Source organism: Colletotrichum fructicola (genome assembly GCF_000319635.2).
Source record: "Colletotrichum fructicola Nara gc5 chromosome Unknown KSG_Nara_v1_contig05, whole genome shotgun sequence".
Taxonomy (NCBI): Eukaryota; Fungi; Ascomycota; class Sordariomycetes; order Glomerellales; family Glomerellaceae; genus Colletotrichum; species Colletotrichum fructicola.
In genome coordinates, this window is record NW_027094055.1 from 1,530,202 (window position 1) to 1,551,800 (window position 21,599).

Below are 21,599 nucleotides of genomic sequence, written 5' to 3' on the forward strand. Positions count from 1 at the left end.
CCCTATCGTGGGCAGCGTTATATAGGATGAAGGACAGCGTGCAGAAACTCTCTGTTGCTGCATCCGGGCAGGAAATTTTATCCCTCCACAGATGGCCGACTTGCGATCATGATATCGACGAAGAGGTTTTCAGTGCAAGCGCGAGAGGCACGCATCGTGTACTTGAGTTGCTTGAGCTGTTTGGTAATATTGGTGGTTTTCTTCAGCCTTAACCTATGGCCACAATTCGATTTGGGCTCTCTTCACTTTACCGAGGGCCACTCGAAGACACAACATGACTACCAGTCGACGCACAATACCGATGCGACAACGAATACGACCGACGATGGCGAGACTCTTTCACTCATTCCAAGTCATTCAACAACAGCAGAACCGGCCGGACTAAACGGTTTGAAATATGCCATCATCCTTCCAACATACGTAGGTTCTCTTCACGGGAAGGCACTGATGCTGAGTACTGATGGACTAACATGCTTGGCATCTAGACAAAACATATACCGCTGGCCATCGAGTTCTTCCAGTCATTCATGTGCCTGTGCACCGACTACCAAGAAATCGACATCCACGTAATCGTTTCTGACTCCAATGAGGTGAAGGAGTTCCAAGATGCCTTGAACGGTCTGAAGAGTTGTGGCGAAACATTTAGCATATTCCAAACACCACCGGCGAACATTAAAGGACCGAAACCGAAGTTCAACATTGTGAACCTTTTCGACATATTGCCGCCAGTTTTTCACACTTTGACTAAAGGCAAGATCACGGGCGCAGACACCTCGGCGCTGATAAGTGAACGCAACAAATATCAGTACCAAACAATCAAAAAGATGGCCGCGGCTATGGAACTCAAGTATGACTGGGCACTGTGGTTGGACTCCGAAGCCATTGCTGTGCAGCCGTTCAGCATCAGGCAGACTTTCGACAGTTACATAAAGAACCCAACAATATTCAGGTCTAAAATGACCAACACCGACTTCATGCGAGCCATCATAGGCAGCTCTGCGAACGTACTCAATCGGGACATTGAGTCGTTTGGGCAGAAGTTCTGGAACTTGGAGAGGTAGGCAAGATTCGCGGACCCAACTGCCAACCACACCAACTAACTCGTACTCTTCTCTCAGCGTGGAGTGGATATTTGAGAAGGCAGTCATCGACGATCTCGTTCAATACGTGGAGAACACCCATAACCAGGACTTTTGGACTGTCTGGGCCACTCGGGGTTCCCCATTCGAAATCAGTCTGTACAATATGCACGTTCAAGCACGGAAGCTGGAGACAACCAACCCAATGTTTACGAAGTATCAAATCATCGAAACGGAAACAGAGATGGAGAGGTTTGGCATCGGTAAGTGACAGACGCTTGGCTACAGCCCGGAATCCGGGTCTCAAGTTTACAGTTGCTAACAACTTTTGCTCACTAGGAGCGGCAAGGGCGATCATGGACACGATGACAGGCACTGGAATGCTCGAGAGAGGCTACGAACTCTTCAAAGTAGCAGAAGTCGTGCCTGGCTTCTCCGCAATGTTGAGGAAGTTCGGACAACGTCTATTTCGACTGGACGACCTCGGTATCGCCCCGCCAGAAGTAATCGACAAATTCCTCTTGGACACACCAATAGACATTTTGTGCTCAGGTGCACCTCCACTACACAGCTGGTGGGAGCAACGAAAGAAGACCATTAGATAGCGTCATGGATAAAATACCCCTTTTCATTCTGTATAACGCAAAGGCCACTCATGCACACAATCTGCACAAGGATTGTGAAGTCCTCACAACCTTAACGTGACTCGGCCATACCGAAAGTACTATTAACAATTAGAGTTTCCCTGTCACCCCTCAGGTCCTCGCCAACACACTCTTCTGGTAGGTCAAGCGTCGCTCCCCGCCTTACATGCCAGGAGCTATCCTTCGTGTCGGGAGCTTTCCTTTCGCAAATGATGAATTTTGACATCGCCTCAGCACTGGAGGGCAATCCTAGAAAGTTGGCCAATAGTACTATTACCCGCCGTTGCCGCGCCGGTCACATAGAGAATCCTTTCAGGTTGAAATCTATCCAAAGCCACGGAGGACGCAGACCCCAGAAAGGGTGAGGATGCGAGAACATCCTTTCCGCCCCTAACTGCATCGATTTTGAGAACCTCTTGAGGACCGTTTGTGGCAACATAAGCCCATTTCCCGTCCTTTGACAGCGTAAAGTCGTCGCCGAAGGTGATGTTTGAGGCTAGAACCTGGACAGGCCCAGCTGCCGACCCATCGGCAAGGGAGATGGGAAGCTTTGCAAACAGACCCTGGTCCAAGCTCACAAAGAAGAGGTCGCTGCCGCGAATGCGAATGCCATTGACGCCGATGCTGAGACCGGTAGACAACGGAGCCATTTCAGGCTCCTCGAGAACCGTATCGAAAACTCCAGTCTCGACATCAAGACGGTAGACCGTCCCCGCGCTTGAATCCGAAATAAGAAGGTTCTTCGTATCGTTCGCTGCCAGACGGGTCATGCCGTTGAGCTGCTTTGCTGCGGGCATGCGCTGGACCAATGAAACTTCGGCAGGCTGGGTGACAGTGCCGTTTCGGGAAATTTCGAAGTTGCGGAGATTGACTTTCCACACTCCGTTAGAGTTCTCAGTCGACGTCAGGTTCGATCCAACGACGTAGAAAGAGTCGTGCTCCATCTCGGAGATTCCAAGAAGACCGGTAACGCTGTCTATGCTGGCAACGGGAATCGGAGGGTGTTCGTTCGTAGGAGACAACTGATGTAGGATCGGCGATGAAATGGAGGCGACGAGGATATTGCCATTGCGCCGCGTTGCGAGGTTCTCGAGTGTTGTGGTGCCAGGTACCGTATGAACCGACGTCACGTTCGCTTTCTTGCCGTTGCAATAGCTGTAAGGCAGAGAGTGAACTGATGCAGCCAGAGAGAGGACGGCGAGCCCGAAGGCCGGAAGAACAGTATGCGGAACAAACATGGCTGGGGGATCTCTGGTTGAGCAGACTTCAGGGGTAAGACCTGACGAGAGATATCAAGTCGGGGGAGTACTGGCTTTTATGGCATGAAGCCGCGGTATCGACAAAGAAGCACCAAGGTCCAAAAAACCTGGTCAAGAGATATTAGGTATCCACACGAATCGCCATGAGCTGGTCGTGAATTGAACTCTGAGCAAGATGACATGAACGGTGTTTGCACTTTAAGTCCGAGCCCTCAAGGTGCACACGATTCAATGGGCCCAGACGTCCGCAGCTCACCACTTACTATTGTTTCTACAAAATTTGTTTCGTTGCAATCAACTACTGACCCTGCCAGCTAAAGCGAGCCGCCGCGCAAGCGTCAGTAAAAAGAATTAACGCCTTCGGGGCAAAATTGCCGGAACACAGTGAGTAGGAAACATCCAGCTCCGCGCTTTCCACGGCATCCACGGGGCGAGGCGAAAAGAACCAAGATTGAATAGTTCAACACGTCCCATAGTCAGTGCAATAGATGGGTTGGTCCGTTGGATAGGGGATCACCTAGACCACCTGGTTTTCCTATGTCTGCGCGGCATTCCTGTGGCTGCAATTACTCCCTCCTATTGAAGACGATAGCAGTGATAGCGACGACGACGACAACGATGACGACGACAGAAGTAATAAAGGGAACGATGGTAAGGTAGAGTCTAGCCACAGGAAAAGTAGTCGCTCTAGCACAGGAAAGATAGGCGATCTCGTTGAATAGGTACCGAGGCATTTGAAGCCCTTGTCCGAGATGACAGTTCGATGTTAATACTGCGTTCGCAGAGCTTTGCTGCCCGCCTAAAACGGGTGCACCGATTTTCATGGGCCCTTAGATATCATCTTGAAAATGGAACTAGTCATCAATCCCGACAGGATGGGGACTCTCATGTCGGACTGTAAGACTGCAATCCTCATTGTCATACATCTGTGATGACAGAGAGAAGCTGAGTGAGAAATCTATGTAGTGAAGGGAAGGCAAGACGGGCGGCGTTCAATCCTGGCCAAGAAAGACATTTTCTGGGAATCTGCATTCTTAATAAGATACAGGATACCTGAAACACGTGCGTTTACCAGATCTTGGGGCGGGCAATGATCCCGACTATCTCAGTCACTCATGGCGGACAGAAGACCTACCAATGACTTCAATTGCAGTGAATAACTACATCGTTGATATTTCCATCTTAAGTCCATGTCAGCGGGGAAAAGCTTTAAATCCGGTCTTCGAAAACATTCTAATCGGTAATCCGATTCATGGGCCCCACTATGTTTGCCGCCGGGTGGTCCCGATGCCGTGTTTTGTGGCGCCGGTTTGCCAGGTTGTCAGCGACCCGCATGTTAACGCCGGAACTCCGTCAGTGCATCGCGGCGCTCTCTCTTTCACCCGCGCGCTGTACGTCATCAAGAGAGTCTCAATCGCACAAGTTGTTGTTATATATAAAGAGGTCTAGTTGCCAAGCTTCATTCTCTGTTTGGTTGTCAGTAAAGAGCTTGGCACACGCGATTTAATAATTCAATTCAACTATCAAACGGCACTTAATCAACCCATCAAAATGGTCAAGACACTAGCTTTCGGAGACATTGAGGTCCCTTCCCCTGGCTTTGGTGCCATGGGTATCAGCTTTGGTCTCGGTTCCAACTTGAGTCTTGAGGAGGCTGAGCCCGTGCTTCTGAAGGCAATTGAGCTGGGATGCACATTCTGGGATACTGCTGTAAGTGTTACTTGAGCTTTCGCAGTCGCAGTTGCGGGCTCTAATTATTTCATCTAGGTGGTCTACCAAGCAGGTGTCAACGAGAAGCTCCTTGGAGAGTTCATTAGGAAACACAACGTTCGCGATAAGGTTTTCAGTAAGTCTACGAGACTCGTCAATTTGGACTGGAACTAATTGTTTGCAGTCGCTTCCAAGTGCGGTTTTGATGTGTTTGGAAAAGGTGGAGTGACCAACTCTGCGTCCCACATCAAGCAATACGTCGAGGGAACCATTGAGAGACTTGGCTTCGCCCCCGACCTCTACTACCTTCATCGCATTGACCCTAGTATGTCACTCTGTCCAAGTCTTTTGAATTTCTAAGCTAACTCGAATACCAGACACGCCACTCGAGGAGTCTATCCCTGCACTGGATGAGATTCGCAAGGCGGGAAAGACGAAGTACATTGGCTTGTCCGAATGCTCAGCTGCGACATTGCGCAAGGCCAACTCTAGTGAGTTTCGGCACATCTCAAACCAGATTCAACAGAAGAAGCTAATAACACGCAGTCGCCAAGATTGATGCGGTTCAAGCAGAGTACTCAGCCTTTGAGACTCTCCACGAGACCGACGGACTTATTGACACCGCCAAGGAGTTGGGCGTCGCGTATGTCGCCTATAGTCCTCTGGGTCATGGCTGGCTGGTCGACGATTTCCCGTTCAAGAGCCCGGACGACTTTGCCCCGGATGACTTCCGTCGCAGTGGTTAGTTGACTCGTCTGAAGTGACTACTGTATGTGCACCGTGCTGACATTGGTTGAAACAGTTCCCAAATTCCAGGGAGAGAACTTCTACAAGAACAAGGCTATTGTCGATGAGATTAAGAAGCTTGCAGACAAGAAGGGCTGCACTCTGCCCCAGATCGCCCTCGCGTGGGTCGCCGCTCAGGGCATGATTGCCATCCCCGGTACAACGAAAGCCAAGAGGCTCGAGGAAAACTGGGCGTCTCGAGATGTGGAGTTGACAGAGGAAGAAAAGAAGGAGATGAGGAGGATTATTGACGCTGCTAAGCCTCATGGAACTAGATATGGCCCCAGTCACCAGGCTCTGGTTGGGCACTAAATCAGGCTGTGGAGTGCGCAGCCACGCTTTAGGTGTCAAATGAATGAAACTTCTCACTAGTGTTGTTCGGCACTTTCAGACAAGCCCGGCTCTAAGAAAGCATAGCGACCTGGACCACCTGTTCTCTTCCAATGGCCTTTCTACAACATTGATGTTCGTTTGCCTGCCGGAATTGTTACTCGTCGAAGGCGTCGGTTCCCTAGCGTTGTCGTACTCGGGCAGAATGGTCTATCGAACTCTATTTTAGTTAGGCTCGTCGTTGAATCTTTCGCTGATAGGTGATTAATCTGAAACCGTCGCGACGAGTCTAAATCTAGCCCTCAGACGATAAGAAAGGACTGACGAAAAGTCCGTTCTCCAAAACACTGGTCATCATCACAATATAACCTTCTAGAAAATTTTCGAATGCGTTGCTTCCCAGACGCGAACGGTGAGTATGCCGCCCAAAGTCGCTTATCCAACGGCAGGGAAGGCGTCTTCCAGAATACGACAAGCATGCGATGTCTGCCATACCCGCAAGATTAGATGCGACGGGCGCCGTCCGTGCGTGAACTGTCGGTTGGCGAGGGTTGACTGTACTTACAACGCCGTGCCCAAGAAGACCGGACCAAAAGGGCCACGACTTAAGCGTAAATATCATCATCGGGCGGCAACTTACTCCAGGTTCGGCAACTAAGTCGGAGTGAACAGGTTCCGACAGTGCTCGAACTACGGAAGCCGCATCATGGAGCGAGACTCAGGTCGAATTTCGGCCGTCACCTCTAGTTTCAGCCGACCTGTTCAGACGATATCTGGACGTTTACTTCACACGAAAATATCCCATCACGCCCATATTGGATCGCAATTGCATGGAAGAATGCGTCTCGGCATATTCCGAGTCACCCGAAAAGTACGGGTTGTTGACATCATGCTGTGCAACCATAGCTTTGGATTCAGAAGTGTTGTTACAAAAGTTTGAACCGACGCCAGCACATCTGCTATCGTCTGCTCAGCCCAGCGTAATTCTCCCAACGCCCGAATTCTTCGTCCAGGAAACGCTTCGTGCAAGACGGCATATTCATCTTGCCGAAAGTCTATCCCTCACGCACATCTACACGTCATTCTTTCTCTCGCATGCTTTCTTCTGTCTCAATAATGGGAATGCCGCGTGGGTTTATCTCAGAGAATCTGTTACAATCCTGCAAACGCTTCGGCTCCACGAAGAAGCAACATACAGCAAAATCAGAGATCAGACCGTGGCTACATATGCTCGACGGATGTTTTGGACGCTCTTCGTCACGGAACGGTCTTTCACAATACAGCGAGAAAGACCACTGACGCTACTACCCACGATAAACCTGCCCGAAGTCGATCCTCTTAGTCCTGACGCCGAGATTCTGGCAGGGTTCCTTGACCTGGTTTCGCTTTTCCTTCCATTTGACTTCGACTTTATTACCACTATGAACCTCCCTATTTCTCCGGCGTTGAAAACGACAAAGGCAGCGCAATTCAGGCGGCTGCAGGACAAATTGTCGACCTGTCTTGCCAAAATATCGCACTATCCCGAGGCACAGCAAGCAGACTTATTAGTTACTCGAGAGTGGCTCAAGATCATCGTCTGGAAGATTTGCGTGTCAAAATCCCTACTATCAAGCAGCACAAATAGTAGAGATAGCATGTCGCTCAGCTATCCTTCGTCGATAGCCCGCGAAACCGTCCTCATTTCCCGATTACTACCGTCAAAGGCCTTCGAAGCCAACGGAGTTGCCATTTTGGAGAAAGTTTTTGACGTGGGATGTTCACTAGCTGACGTCCTGTCACTTAATCCGCATCCGCCAAGCAGTGTTTGGTCAGCAATGGATGTCGGTCCGATCGATGTCTTGGTGGAAATTGTCAGAATAGCAGGCACAAAATTCGGCGATGGCTACCAGCATCTGCGAATACTGGTAGATAAGACATATCGTTGTGTGCTGATGAATGTTGATAGAAGTCTACCCTTGCCAACAAATGCGTCACGGGTACAAGCAGAAGAGATAGATTGATCAGTGCTGAGAATAGCTGCATGCTAAGCTGAACAACATCGCGTGTAAAATTAATGTCAACATTAGATACTATTTCAGGCTTACAACTGACAGCATTCTCGTCTTCATTCGGTGCTTGCTAGGGCGCTGTGGATACATAGCTACTAATTATTATTACCTATGGAAGGATGGGGAACAATGTACGTTCTAATGCGCACCGTTTCTCATGTTGACCTTCTGTTTGCATTCTCTTTAAAATGTTGTCGGTTAGCTTATTCCCGGATATTCTAGGAAAACAGTTTTCTTCGGGTCTTTTCGAATCCTACGCGCTTGTTGCCTCTAAGTCCCCTTCATACACCCATAGCCTTTGTTAATGTTGCAGGGAGAGCTTAATCAGCTTGAGTTGCTGCAGATGCTTCTTTTGAAGCATTTCCAGGGATTGATTTAGGGTTCTTTACTGACATGAAACAACAAATGGTAACTCAGGTTCTGGAGAAACTTAGTGGAACTTGTCAAAGGGCCGTTTCCCCTGGTTCAGCTTATGCGCGAAACATCACGGCCATTACCGGCACGTGATGAGGTTGGGGCCATTGGGTCTTATTGAGACTGAATCTTGACTCTATCGCGCTCAACAGACACGTTTGGAATCAAACTGAGCTCCCGACGGAATGACGATGGAGGTTTCGGCAATGCACCACAAGCAGCCGCTTGAGAGTGAAACGTTGGTGACAGCTCCCTGACTTTTCCTCTTGAAGATCAACCACCTATCGTCACATTGGTGAGACAAAAGCCGTACATACAAATACACTCGCCAGAACCATGCTAATCACAGTTCTAATACCCTCTGATCTCAAAACATCATTGCAAGTTGATTTAAGTTGTTGGAGAAATCACGGCAGCTGCAAATTATGTCCCCAAGGCGTACTCCCGTTCGATCAGTGTACATGCTGAGTCGCCTACAGGGCCCCGCAGTATCCCATACGTTATACGGTATCAAGCTCCATGTTCACTTCGCCCAAGCACTTCTCGTCATTCCCATCAACGAAAGCAAAGGAATCGTCTGGTACGCCACCCGCGAAGAAAGCTCACGGCCGGTGATATGGAAACGAGTTCAAGTCGAGGTCACCTGGCAGCGCTTCAGGCCCAACCTACTTGGGCATTTCGAGATCGAAGATTCTGCCATTGACAGTCTCGGCAAGTATCTCCCTTTCTCGCGCAACTTGAACTGCTTTCTAATTTGGTCACTAGCCCGTCTAGCCATGAGGCATGTCAGAGCAACTAAGAACTCGGGTTCAGCTCAAGATGAATGCATCCTATTTTGTGAAGAGCTTGGCCAGCTTCTTCTCGAAACGGAACCATCTCGGGACGACAGCTCTAGGCCTCTGGACGAGCTATTGAATGACGTTTCCTTGACCACCAAGCAGCTGTCTCCAAGTACTGGGATCTGCCCCCTTCTGTTGACCGCCTTTTCTGACTTCATTCCAGAACAAGAAACGGATCGCGAAGGGGACGATTTGTTCGCCTCCTCACTGTCGACATCAGCGTCAGGTCCTCAACCTTTCACAAAAGGACAAAAGCGGTACGACAAGATTCGAGCTTTACTAATCAGGTGGGAAGAACATACCCTCAGTCATAAGAGCGCGGGAAGCCCTCGAATCCTACAATTACGAGGTGGAAGAGTTCCGAATTCCGAAATCCGAGCCCTTGCAGAGCCTGACAAGCAAGATTCGCGCTTCTGCTGCGGACATCAAGGAAAACCCGAACCTGAACACACTGTTGATCATTTGGTACTATGGGCATGGCGGTTCATGGCCCGATGGTGAGAATCGCTTGACCCTTGCCAGGTAGGAGTGATACCATCCCAGCCACAAGCCTACATCTGTTCTGTTTCTCTAGAGAGAGCGTCCCTGCTAACTGAAAGCCACAGTCATCGAAACGGTGGCACGCGTGTCCGCTGGAGTGATGTAGCCAAGGCCATTCTCCAAGTCAGGACCGACGTCTTCACCATTCTCGACTGTTGCTTTGCTGGAGCATCGGCGCTAAGTGAAGACCTACTGCAACCCTTCATCGCAAGCAACAAAGACTACGTCAAGTGGGTTTTGAACGCGTCCGGCTTTGAGAATGTCTCGATGACGGGGCATGAGAACGCTCTGGCGTACGCAATCGCTGACATCTTGGACCGCCATCTTCACACAATGGACCTGGACACTGAATTGCTGCATAGACAGGCCATATGCAGGGCAAGGGACACTTACGTACCAGATACGCCCTTAAACTGCACCCCTGGTCTTTTGCGAATGATATCTGGACGCCGGGGGTCAATCATGCTACATTCTTTGCCCGGTCCTTCGGCGGCCAGAGGAGAGAAGAGAGCAAGACCTTCCAGCTCGGCTGAGTCGGACGACGAGCCACCCAATACCCGTGTTAGGGTCTCATGATTTCGTGTCGAAGTACCGAGTTTGGAGTCTGTGGAGCAGAGCCCTACTGAACGGGCAGATGGTTGTTTGTTCCTGTCATTTTTTGTTGTTTCTACTGGCTCTGTCGTATTTTACCGTCATTTCAATTGGCTACGTTGCCCTGTTATCGCTTATGCTCTTGTCTTTTCTCCGGAGTACCCAGGAGTGTTCATCAGGATGTCAGAACGGCAATTTCCTTCCTAGCGAACTTTGATTTCATACGTCAAGACTAATCAACGATAGTCGTAGTATCTAGATCTTGTATAGCACTGTTTTGATCGAGCAATCAGTAAGGACGTGAATTGTGAATAATAAACGGCAAGCGTGAGGTATTGCTCTACTTGAGGCAGGACTCCACCTGCCTCAACGACCGTCCAGCAGGACCGCGCTTTCCTGCAGTGCCTCCTTCAGAAGCTCACCCACCGCCTTCCATTCCGAATCCATGACACTGAGGGAAGCTGCAAAGGGCAGGAATGTGCCTTCACAACCTTTGCCTCAACGATCCCGCGTCTCTCGACGTCACGTCAAACTGGATCACACATATTTCAAGTATGAGGTCGCGTCTCCTCGATCAATTCCAAACGCTGCGAGAACTAATACATCGTGTGTTCGATTTACCACTCGCCTGAAAAGACGCTTCTAATACTTCGACAACCCCGGTCCATCTCTTACGCCTGGACGGCCTTCCTGAAAGCCCGGCTCTCGTTACCCTCGACCACCTTGGCGACGGGCGTGAGGTGCGCCTCGTTGGCCTCGTCTGCTCCCTGCAACTGACGAATGTAGGCCTGGGCGACTCTTAGCCAGTTTGCCTTATCGCCTCTGCTCGCACCCTGCCCTTCCCACACCCATACGGTACGTCCCGCATCATCCAAAAGGAAGACATCCTGGCCATCAAAGTCTGACATCGAGGCCTTGCTGCCGTCCTTGACTAGGTCGAATCTGAGCTCGCCAGATGCGTCGCTCAGCCTGAAGAGCTTCTGGGGCCTCTCGCCCGCGTGGGCCTTGGACGCCGACCTGACAGGTCTGGGGCACTTGAATCCGGACTGGGGGGTGTCGTCGTCACCGCCAAGCAAGCCGACGATGACGCGGGACCTCGACTCCTCCTGTGTCAACACCTCTACATCGATGTGTTTCGCCAGGGTCATGTCGTTGACGACTTGAGCAGCCTTGGCCTTTTCCATCGGACTGCAGCTCTTGCCCTGCCACTGCCAAATCTTGTCGCCAGTGTCCAGCACGAAGACGTCTTCGTCGTCCAAGCTTTTCCACGTGGGCTCGACCTCGTGCACCACAACGCCACTCGCACCAACGGACGGGTTCTTGAAGATGCGCAGCAGCGTGAGAATTTCTCCCTTGGGTTCATCCTCCTCGACGTGGCGGAATCCTGATCGAACACCACCTGAGCGGATCTGAATTCTGGGGAAGAGTTCCAAGAAGTCATCCGAGGGCGCCGACTGTACCTCACGATGCTGAGTCGCAGCGCCGTGCAGGAACTCATCGAGCTCTACCGTCTTGTACGCCGCGGTGCCGGCCTCATCCTGCGTCGTGTGGGCTCCGAGCCAGAAGAAGATCTCATGGCCTAGCTTCTCAGCATCGTCCTTGGAGCCGACTTTATACGAGTGGAGGACGATGTAGCTGTCGCCGTCCATGAACTGGCCGTACTTTTCCTTCGGCCAAGGGACGACCTCGAATTCCTCGATGCGCCAGATGTGCAGGCCTGCCTCCTGGCCGACCTTTCCGTCGTTCCATGCGGGCTCGGTTGCGGCGGAGTTGTACTTCACGCGATGGTCAATGTCCGAGCCAATGAGCTCGACATTGCTGTCCTTGATGTCGTACTCCTTGAGGTGCACGAGACCCTGGTTTGGCGCCATATTTGATTAAATTGTAGAAAGTGGTATGTTCGTCTCTTCACAATGGATTGTGTCAGTTTCAATGGTTGATGAGATCGTTGCAGGTTGTGAAGCGCAGTTCCAAGATGTTGAGGGCGGACAGGGGACAACGTTTCAACTTCAACGTCATGGCGAACACGGACGGCCAGTGGCTGAGCCCAATCACGGTGGAGTGTGTCTCGTCAGCTGTGCGGGGATCAGCGAATTCAATTGGGCCGACCTCCCTTGCGGCTGTATGTCGAAGCCACAGGAGATCCATCAATAATCAAGGTTACAGCGCCCCAGAAACGCCTCTTCCAAGTCCAATCCTCCAGCGCCAGCCACAGCTTTCTTCAAGTGGTATTGTGGTGTCTTCCACGACACGTCAAGCCCGGCAACAAAAACCTCGCGGGTCGCGAAATCCGCCGACACCGCCTCAATTGAAAGGGGTATTGAATCCCAGCCAGTCTGATTCTGGGTCTGGTACGCCTGTGCATCTCATGGGATCGCCTCCTAGCCCGCTCATGGCCTGCGCTTGCAAAATATTGGTCTGGCCGTTGGTGGCTCTCGTTTGTGGGTCCGACATCTTCGGATAATTGAAGAAGTCGAACACGTCGATGTTGTCCAGCTCGCTTAACGACGTTACCTGGGTCGATGTGGGCTCCAAACCAGACCGCCGTGTTGAGGATGTCAAAGTCACCAAATCATGAGCACTCCTGGGAATCACACTGTCAGCAAAGTCCGGGCGCTGGAGGGATGGCGAACACGGGATACTGACTTTCTCATGGCAGTAAAGTTCATGTCGCCTTGACGTCCTCGCTGGACTACTCGAGCAAGGATTTTGGCATAATTATTTGCCACCTCCCAGTATTGGCCGACATGTCTGAGGGTTTCGATGAAGAAATCAATCTTGGGATCAACCGGGCAGCCTACGGTTGCGGCATGGACGAGCAGCAACCGGGCAGCAACCCATAGGGAGAAGGCAAAAGGAGGCCCGAGCAGGTCGAGACCATTAGCGTCGAACACGTCTTGGGCAATGTCGCCGAGACTTTGCACGGCCGACAGGCATCGCTGCATTGCATAATGTGACGGGACGAATATGTGAGATCTCACGGTGGGGTACGCAGCCGAGGAATGCAGGCGCACCACCGACGTGACATACGCGCTATGCAGCATGAACCAGTTCGCGACACGGCTGGCTGGATCGGAGTGGCACAGCGCCGATATCCTGCTGTATTCACTCGGCAGGCTTTGCAACCAGTTGTCGAGCGCACCATCTAGTGACCTGTATGTGTTGCGCCAGACGGCCATCTCGCCCGATGATGTTACGTCGATGGGTGTTTTCAGAAAATCGTGGACTTTGCTGAGTATCCGGAGAATTTCGCAGTGATACGAGAAGCTCCCCAAGTTGTCCGGCTTGTTGATCGCTGGAGGAGCTGTCGGATCGGAGGACGGGCTCCATGATCTCGTCTCGACTGGCACATTTCGGGAAAACAAGTCGTACGAACACGGAAGCCCGCGCTTCATCTTTTTGTCGTCGAGCATGAATTCGAATGTGGTCGTTGCGATCGTTGCATATCGATCGAGAAGGTATACCATCCAACACAGTCTCCTCCGGCCCTCATCTTCGATCCACGACTCCGGACGCCCTGTTGCAACTCTTCGTATCGACCCGGTATGCGGTGTATCTTCGGCCTCGGCCGTGAGGTATACGCTGCTTTCCTCGCACAAGTCAAGCTGTCTCACGTTCTGTGAGAGCAGCGCAAGCATGTTCCAACCACGCGGCCCGTTGGAGGTACCGAGCTCATCCAAGCACAGAATGACCAAAGCTCTCAACGCCGCGATGCTGACATTCTCCATCGCGTATATCTGGACTCGTCCTTTCGACAAGGCGTGGTAATGAGATCGCATCTCGGGTGATAGTCGCGAATCTTTCATGAACCTCAGTGTCGTTGCTACAATAGCGTGTAACAGAACACGGTCGGCTTCGGTCAGGGAAGTCGAGCCGAAGAAGGCGCCGAATGTTGTCTTGCGGTCAAGAATAGGACACCATGTGTTGCAGTGTTTGAAGTACAGGTCGACAAGCGTGTAGAGCATGTCGTGTGGCGGAAACTCTGACACAGTCGACAACGACGATGCATCTTTCCGAGGCCCAGAAATGCTGGGAGATGCACCTGGTTGACTGAAAGATTCACCAGCCGAGAGGTTTAGGAGAGCCTGGACTGAGGTTCGGTCACCGTTCTGAAGGGCCTCCTGAGCATCGCCACCCTGCCAGAAGGGACTCGAGAAAGCCGGCGTCCTCCCGTTCGCTGTTGGTGCTGACCGTGGAATAGCGGTCGCGGGACTGACGCCATTCCCATCATGATGGAATCCTTCGACCTGAGATGATGCTTGGTTACTGATGGCCGGGGACAGGGCCTGGGTGTTGCCATTGGCGACGTGATCATTGGCGATGTGGTCCTCCACTCGGCGACCCAGAGCCTGTAGGAGTGCGTCGAGCCTGTTGACCTTGGCCTCAAGCTCGAGACTGAATCCAATGCGGCTTCCAGGCTTCTGTCTCTCAAGATAGACACACGTGCGGTTGTGTCGAGCGCACCATGAGCAGGCCGGTTCTGCGCGATCGCATTTCACCTTTCTCGCCTTGCACAGCTCACATCTGAAGCGCGGTCAGCCAGGTGTTACAGCGTCATCCATCAGCAAGCAAACAACATACGACGTCTTTTGGTGCTTCTCCCTCTTGCGCTTTCTCGGTGGCCCGGCCGAGCCATTGTTGGCTGTCTCATCACCACTCGAGCCTTCGTCGTGACTGAAGACCGAGTTCGCTTCCTCCTCGGCCATTGATTGCGGACGTGCATTTGCATTCGTTCCTATCATGTCTGTCCCATGTTCGTGGGAACTCCACATTTCCCCTTTTTACTCTGACAGAAAGTAAAGTGTTTTGCTCTTATCAGGGCCCTTTTGGATGGAGCCTTGAGTAGCAGGGCCGAATTTGATGTCAGAAAGTGGTCATTTCACTAGGCGATGCGGGCGTGCAGCGAGCAGTAAAAGGCAGGCTAACGAATTGCCTCAGCCGGCCGGGATGGTGGAGGATGCGCCGCAGCAGCTGGATGCGCATATGGGGATAATCCGGCGTTGCCCGCCGTGGTTGGCCGGGTTGAGGGCAAAGTCTTGGACTTTTGCCAGGCAACGTGGGCAGCTGGTTCCAGTTGAGTGCACGAACCTGCAGCAAGCTTGTCTGTCTGTCTGCAATGCTGCGCTAAGGGCTTGTCTGAAGAGGGTGGTGTGCACAGGGTCGAGACTGAGGGGACGATACGGCAAACAGGAGAAGAGGGAGAGACTACCGAATCTTCAGCGAGAGGCAAAGATTCGACGAGACTAGGGGGAAAAGAGTCGGGAAAGCTTGTCCGCGAGATGACAGCAGGCAACTGAGCGCTGTGGTGTGTCTGAGTGAGAAGAAATTCTGACCAGAGGTGCCTGTGCCAGCGAGCCACGGGGCTTTTCGGTGTTCTCGCCCGACACACAAAGAGAAGAAGGATGCGCAGAAGAAAACCGGTCCAGGTCCAGTCATGGGCCCACTTGCTGTCCACAATAAGAGCTTGGATCTGGTGTCGCAAAAAAGCTACGGAAGACGGCGGAAGAGAGAAATAAAGACTCCGCCGCGCCGCCGTCGCGCGCCAACCAAGTCAACGAACCAACCGGTCCCGTGGCCGCTGCGCCCTCCTCTCTCACGGAAAAACCGTTGCACAGTAAGTCATCCCGCGGCAACGAGGGATGGACGGAACGGATGAGGGGAGATCGTTGCGCCCAATGCCGCGAGTCCCTGGGGGGCGATTACGATAACGAGGGTCATCTCCGAAGACATTTGTCGCAACACACAATGGGCAGACGGAACAAAGGTACTATTACAGCTTCTTGGTACAGCAAAAGAGACGCAGGAACCGCGTTACCGCCATCTATTCCCCTCATTGTCTCCAAGTTTACAACTGAAAACTCCCACCCTATTTGGCAAACAGCGCCGCACCCCGGCCAGTCCGAACCCGCACCCCGCTCGTTGCCTTCCCCTGTCAAGGCTGGTTCTGCGAGGATCATCCATGCGGTCTCATAGCCGTCAAAAGGTGGGGGGCACGGCAGTGGCTTCGACGATGTCTCCCACCGCGGGGCACCATATGAGATGGCTGGTGGTTTTGCGATCGTCACCCGCGACCCTACGCGGTCTTCGTCCGAGGAGAGCGAGAGGCGCGGAATGTCCTCCACGGTGGCAGCAATGACGACCAATTCCCTGCGGGCCGCTGCCTTCACGACTCAGTCAAAGGCACGATGGAGACGTGGGACAGCCCGCCTTCCGATCATCCGTACGTTACAGGGAACTTCCGCACGTGGAGATGGATCGCGATGATGCTGCGACTGCGGGTTTCCTTGAAAACCTCGACTTGGCAGTCTTGAAAACATTGCAGGCCGGCGCACACGAATGGAGCACGAGATCCAGCACACAAACACACACGTTTCGACAAAGAGGCAAAAATGCGTCATTCCCTCATGGTACCTATGATACAAATCGGAGCTGTCTCCAACAGGCGCCAAACCTCATTCGCGCCGCCGTCGTGATGGGATTCCCCAAGCAACACAGTGGTATATGGCAAAAAAATTAATCATGAAAAGAAAAGATGACCTCCAATAATCTTTTTAGCTTGACCAGCCCTTGCTCATCTGGACAGCCTTCTCCCAGCGGCCGAAGCGCTTGCCAGCCTCCTCGTCCGTGATCTGGGGCTTGAAGATGGTGCGACCCTCCAGGTTGACGTCGTTGAGCTCGTCGAAGCTCTTCCATACGCCCACAGCGAAGCCTGCTGCGATGGCCGCGCCGAGGGCAGTGGTCTCGCGCATGCCTGGACGGTTGACAGGGATGCCAATGATGTCGGACTGGGTCTGTTACAAGGGTCAGCGCCTGTGTTTTTGTTCCTTCCGCGCCGAGGCTCGGAAAAGGTCCGGGGCTTATTCTTACCTGCATGACGAGGTCGGAGTTACACATGCCACCGTCGACGGCGAGCTCGGTGAGAGCGGCGCCACTGTCCTTCTCCATGGAGTCCAAGATGGCCTTGGTCTGGAAGCAGGTGGCCTCGAGGGTGGCGCGAGCAATGTGACCACGCTGGGTGTATGCCGTGATACCGAAGATGGTACCCCGCGCATCGTCGATCCAGTAAGGAGCGAAGAGACCGCTGAAAGCGGTAACGAATGTGCAACCGCCGTTGTCCTCGACAGTCTCGGCGAGGGCGCTGAGCTTAGAGGACGACTCCATGAAGCCAAAGTTGTCCACGAGGAACTTGACACTAGATCCGGCTACAGCAATGCTGCCCTCAAGGGCGTACATGGTCTTGCCGGGGCCAAAGTCGAAAGCAACGGTGGTGAGCAGACCGTGAGAAGAAATAACGGGCTTAGGGCCAATGTTGTACAGCAGGAAGCATCCAGTGCCGTATGTGTTCTTCGCAAGACCAGCAGTGAAACCCTTCTGGCCGACCAGAGCAGCGGACTGGTCACCCAAGCAGCCAGTAATCTTGGTACCGCTCAGGGCGGTGTTGGCCAGGGTACCGTAGGCCTCGGGATCGGACGAGCGCACAATCTTGGCCAGCTTGACCTTCTTGGGGTCAATTCTGAACCAGTCAATGAGGTCCTCATCGTACTGCAGGGTGTGGATGTTCATGAACATGGTACGGGCGGCGTTGGAGGGATCGGAGACGTAGACATCGCGCGACGGGCCGCCGTTGAGCTTGTAGACCAGCCAGGTGTCGACTGTACCAAAAGCCAGAACACCGCGCTCGTAAGCATCCTTGACCTCGGGAACGTTGTCAATGAGCCAGAGAAGCTTGCCGACGGAGGGGTATGTGGAAAGGGGAAGACCGCATCGCTGGGTGAGCTCGCTGGCGCCGAGGCGGTGCTTGAGCTTGCGGACGAGGTCCTTGGTACGGGTATCAGTCCAAACAATGGCGTTGTACAGAGCCTTGCCGGTGGTCTTGTCCCAGAGAACGGTGGTCTCTCTCTGGTTGGTGATGCCGACAGCCTTGATCTGGTCGCGGGAGTGGCCCTGAGTCTCAAAAGCTTGGACAGCGCCATCAATGCACGCCTCAACCGAAGAGACAAGCTCCTCGGGGTCGTGCTCGTGCCAGCTGTCGCAAACTAATTAGCTTTCCGCGCCATTGCGACCAGAGCTACCCAATTGAGAGCGCGACTTACCCAGGGTTGGGGTAGATTTGCTTGAACTCAAGCTGGTGCGTCGCAACGACCTCACCGTGGGGGTTGAAGATGAGGAATCGCGTGCTCGTGGTGCCCTGGTCAATGGCACCGACGAAGGACGGCTTCTGGCCGTTAGCGGCGGCAGAGGAAGACATTTTGTTGGAGGAGAGTTTGAAACGCCTGGGAAGAAGGGACGAGAGCATTCAATGGCACCAACGAGGACGACGGCGGCGACGGGCGCAATGAGCTGAAGAAGGAGAAGAAGGGACAATTGGGTATCTTGAGGAACGAGGTGAGGAGGGAAGAAGGAGAGGAGCACAGGTTCACGGTTGAGCTTTGAGTTTCACGGGCTGACAAAATATTTGTAGTGAGTTCCCCTCCGGCCCCAGTACCATGTGCGCGGCGCATGTGGGAAACCCAGCTCAGCTCCTCCAACAGCTTAGGTGCGGCGTCGGGTTAGCTCCCTCCATGGGGAACAGGAACAAGACAGCTTTCTCGAACAAAAGCTACCCCTCATTCTCCCATCTCTACCTACCTTACCCCATCCCCAGATCTGTGGAGATGTCACGAGATGAGCACCAACAGGCCGGACTGGGAGAACCGCAGCTCTGTCAACGAGGGGGCCCCGGAAATTCAGGATCATCCCCCACTGGGGCATGCGAACGGGTCACAACGGGGGGATGCGGATGCAAGTACTTCTTCAATGACAGGCAGCCGAATCCTTCTTCAATTGCACGCGAGGAATTCCGGGATGGCAGCAGGATGGGGATTCGGGGTGGGCACACCGAGTAGCCGCAGCTGGTCGGCCGATGGTTCGAGGGGGGAGCAGGCAATGTCGGCCGCAAACAGCGAGTAAAAGCGGGGGAGGACGGGCTTGATGTCATTCCCAGGCGCAGTGCAACGAGATCAGTTTCGGTCTGCGTCGGGGCGAACTCCACGGCCGGTGGGTCCGGCCTTATGCCGGCCGTTATCTCGAGCACCGGTCGCCCGAAGAGCGGGGTTCTTCACACGAAAAAAGAAGGACGAGGAGACCAGACGAGATGATGGTCCCACGGGATGCTACGGATAGCCCGCGGTGTGTGTGTGGTGTCACTGGCGTGCGGAACTACTAGACTGGCACACGATCCCACAACAACCTGGACCAGTTCTTGCAGACCAAGGCCGTCCAAGACTCGCCAGGCTAGAGCTGAACGGGCTGGATCCCCCGCCTCTTAGGTGCGGATTTGAGGGAAAAGAGCAGCATGGGATGAGGATCTCGTGGACATGAGGGTGGGCAGAAGTCCGTTCGGACATGGCCGCCGCGCGGCACAGCAGTGTCTCCAACCAACATGGCATCGCAAACGAGTTGAAACGAACCAACGGCTTCGACTTCCCAATTGAACCCGCCAATCCAACCAGATCATGCACCAGATCATGTGCCGACGTGCGCTTCGACGACTAGAACTTTTCTAAGCCGCTTGTCATCTTGTCAAAATTGGTCAAGAACCGTCGATGCTGACCTGGTTCCCCTCCACTACGTTACACTCGTGCTCACACCATCAGTCTTATTCGTCCGTCTGCGAACGACAAACTGCGGGGAAAGAGGCGAAAGTTCCAACCGCGATGCAGTGCAGACCAAGGATGCGTGAGATGGGATAAGCCTCCTTTTTTTTTTTGCGACGAGCCGCGGCTCAAGATTCCTCGTTTTTTTTTTGCGGGAGCCAGTGTGGGCAGTTCACGTCATTGGCCCAATTGGCTAGTAATCGAAACCTTTTGTCGACTAAGAGAAAGAAAAAGGACGACGACGTGTTACTTGTCTGCTTGCGAGGTCAGTCGGCTGCGGTGGTTGGTGGTGCTGGTGGTGGTGCTGGTGTTAGACGTACCCGTCCGTGTATGACGTTTGCCGCGGCGGTTACATAGTTCGGGAGTGGTGTGGGCTCTCTCTCGGCCGCTCGTCACTGTCGGATTGAGAGAGGGCTAAGACCAGAGAGGGTGCTCCACACCCTGAACCCTTGGCGTCCTTTGCCCGGGCCCCAGATTGGTCCAGGGATGCCATCATCAAAAGCGGCAATCTTCGATCTGATCAGTCAAAGTTTCATCGGTATTAATGGGGTAAGACCACGAAGTTCCGGGTGGGAAGAGAGGCAAACTTACCCAGCAGCCGACCTTTTGACTTTCCCCCAGATCTTTTCTTAGTAGAGAAAGAACAGCAAACTGCCAAACAACCTCGGGAGCTGAGATGCAAATGCAGAGTCTGCAGCGCCTTGCACGACAGAGTTGCATACGACGCCGCAATCAGTAAAGCAACTGCGCAAAAAAGCGGACGGAGGATGGAATAAAACGGGTCTCCCGGAAGCCGCACCGAAAACCTACCTTGGCATCCAAGGCCAGAACTCCATCCAGCCTCTTTCACCTACCCTCTGCAAGCTGCGCTCCTCTTCTTGTCTCGGCCGCGGCGCAAAGGTCCTCATCTCACGCGCTCAAATCTTTTGCGGTCCCACGACGCCCCTCTCCACACGTGGGAACCGCCCCAGAAGCTTACCTCTGGAGAACCACCCATTCCGCGTTTTCCATGCGCCAGAGGAGAGGCAGTCAGGCACACCCTGCATTGCTGAATTGCTAGGAAGTGAAGCCTATCAGTGGCGCGGGTGTGTGTGGGTTTCGTACGTTTCTGTACCTCTACTTTGCGCAACCTGTGCGTCTTGGTCCTGCCACTCTGCCTGCGTATCCCCATCCCAGGAGCAGAGAGTGTGTGTGTCCCGTCCGCATCTTGGCGAACCCCGGAAAAGACCTGCGAGCAGCAAAAACCAGAAGAGAAGGGGGTAAAAAGAGGGGAGACGAAAAGGAACGTCTCCATGGTGCCCCGGATCCCAGTCTCCAGATCCAGAATTCCTTCACAGAATAAACCTCGGCCGTCGTCCGTAATAACGTCTCCTCCGTCCCCGTCAACCACCTCAACTTCGGTGTGAGCCACCGAACTGCATCGCACTCCCCTTCATCCCCCTCGTCCCACCGTCTCTGTCTGCCTTTCTTCTCTGCCTTCTGCAACACCGAGGCCACCTGAGCGACTTCTTTTTTTCCTCTTGCCCACATCGTTCGATTTTTTCGCTTTTCCCGTACCTCCTCATCCGCAAAGGCCCGCGTACCAACGACACACGCCCCCCCTTCTTCGTATCTTCCCCTCGTGAAGCACGTCGGTAACCGACTTGCTGGTATCCCAAAGATCCGGATCAGGAGAAGCAGGAGCCAATCTCCTGCGTTCGAAGCCTCGTGGCTGCTTGAAT

The 21,599-nt window shown here is 53.2% G+C and overlaps 8 protein-coding genes across 8 annotated transcripts; 3 read left to right on the forward strand and 5 right to left on the reverse strand.

Moving 5' to 3' along the window:
* Positions 1–108: 108 nt before the first annotated feature.
* CGGC5_v009106 (uncharacterized protein) lies at positions 109–1,684 on the forward strand (the record flags this gene model as incomplete). Its single annotated transcript, XM_032037515.1, has 4 exons — positions 109–420; positions 486–1,057; positions 1,119–1,342; positions 1,419–1,684. The coding sequence occupies 4 exons, from the start codon at positions 109–111 to the stop codon at positions 1,682–1,684; spliced, it is 1,374 nt and encodes a 457-aa protein (XP_031883591.1).
* Positions 1,685–1,953: 269 nt separating this feature from the next.
* CGGC5_v009107 (uncharacterized protein) lies at positions 1,954–2,961 on the reverse strand (the record flags this gene model as incomplete). The annotated part of the gene is made up of 1 exon (XM_032037514.1): positions 1,954–2,961. The coding sequence occupies one exon, from the start codon at positions 2,959–2,961 to the stop codon at positions 1,954–1,956; it is 1,008 nt and encodes a 335-aa protein (XP_031883594.1).
* A 1,572-nt stretch (positions 2,962–4,533) lies between these two features.
* Positions 4,534–5,790, forward strand: CGGC5_v009108 (Aldo-keto reductase yakc; the record flags this gene model as incomplete). Its single annotated transcript, XM_032037513.1, has 6 exons — positions 4,534–4,692; positions 4,750–4,828; positions 4,877–5,017; positions 5,070–5,183; positions 5,239–5,433; positions 5,495–5,790. The coding sequence occupies 6 exons, from the start codon at positions 4,534–4,536 to the stop codon at positions 5,788–5,790; spliced, it is 984 nt and encodes a 327-aa protein (XP_031883593.1).
* A 2,908-nt stretch (positions 5,791–8,698) lies between these two features.
* On the forward strand, positions 8,699–10,185 carry CGGC5_v009109 (uncharacterized protein; the record flags this gene model as incomplete). Its single annotated transcript, XM_066152120.1, has 4 exons — positions 8,699–9,369; positions 9,428–9,634; positions 9,718–9,945; positions 10,053–10,185. 4 exons carry the CDS (start codon positions 8,699–8,701, stop codon positions 10,183–10,185), a joined length of 1,239 nt encoding a protein of 412 aa, XP_066008378.1.
* Positions 10,186–10,914: 729 nt separating this feature from the next.
* sevA (Severin) lies at positions 10,915–12,114 on the reverse strand (the record flags this gene model as incomplete). The annotated part of the gene is made up of 1 exon (XM_032037510.1): positions 10,915–12,114. The coding sequence occupies one exon, from the start codon at positions 12,112–12,114 to the stop codon at positions 10,915–10,917; it is 1,200 nt and encodes a 399-aa protein (XP_031883531.1).
* A 433-nt stretch (positions 12,115–12,547) lies between these two features.
* On the reverse strand, positions 12,548–14,949 carry CGGC5_v009111 (putative transcriptional regulatory protein; the record flags this gene model as incomplete). The annotated part of the gene is made up of 3 exons (XM_032037509.1): positions 12,548–12,827; positions 12,890–14,767; positions 14,825–14,949. The coding sequence occupies 3 exons, from the start codon at positions 14,947–14,949 to the stop codon at positions 12,548–12,550; spliced, it is 2,283 nt and encodes a 760-aa protein (XP_031883742.1).
* A 1,845-nt stretch (positions 14,950–16,794) lies between these two features.
* On the reverse strand, positions 16,795–18,491 carry glpK (Glycerol kinase; the record flags this gene model as incomplete). Its single annotated transcript, XM_032037508.1, has 3 exons — positions 16,795–17,034; positions 17,111–18,269; positions 18,337–18,491. The coding sequence occupies 3 exons, from the start codon at positions 18,489–18,491 to the stop codon at positions 16,795–16,797; spliced, it is 1,554 nt and encodes a 517-aa protein (XP_031883743.1).
* Positions 18,492–20,124: 1,633 nt separating this feature from the next.
* On the reverse strand, positions 20,125–20,924 carry CGGC5_v009113 (uncharacterized protein; the record flags this gene model as incomplete). Its single annotated transcript, XM_032037507.1, has 5 exons — positions 20,125–20,132; positions 20,199–20,273; positions 20,326–20,387; positions 20,470–20,506; positions 20,858–20,924. 5 exons carry the CDS (start codon positions 20,922–20,924, stop codon positions 20,125–20,127), a joined length of 249 nt encoding a protein of 82 aa, XP_031883741.1.
* Positions 20,925–21,599: the final 675 nt, after the last annotated feature.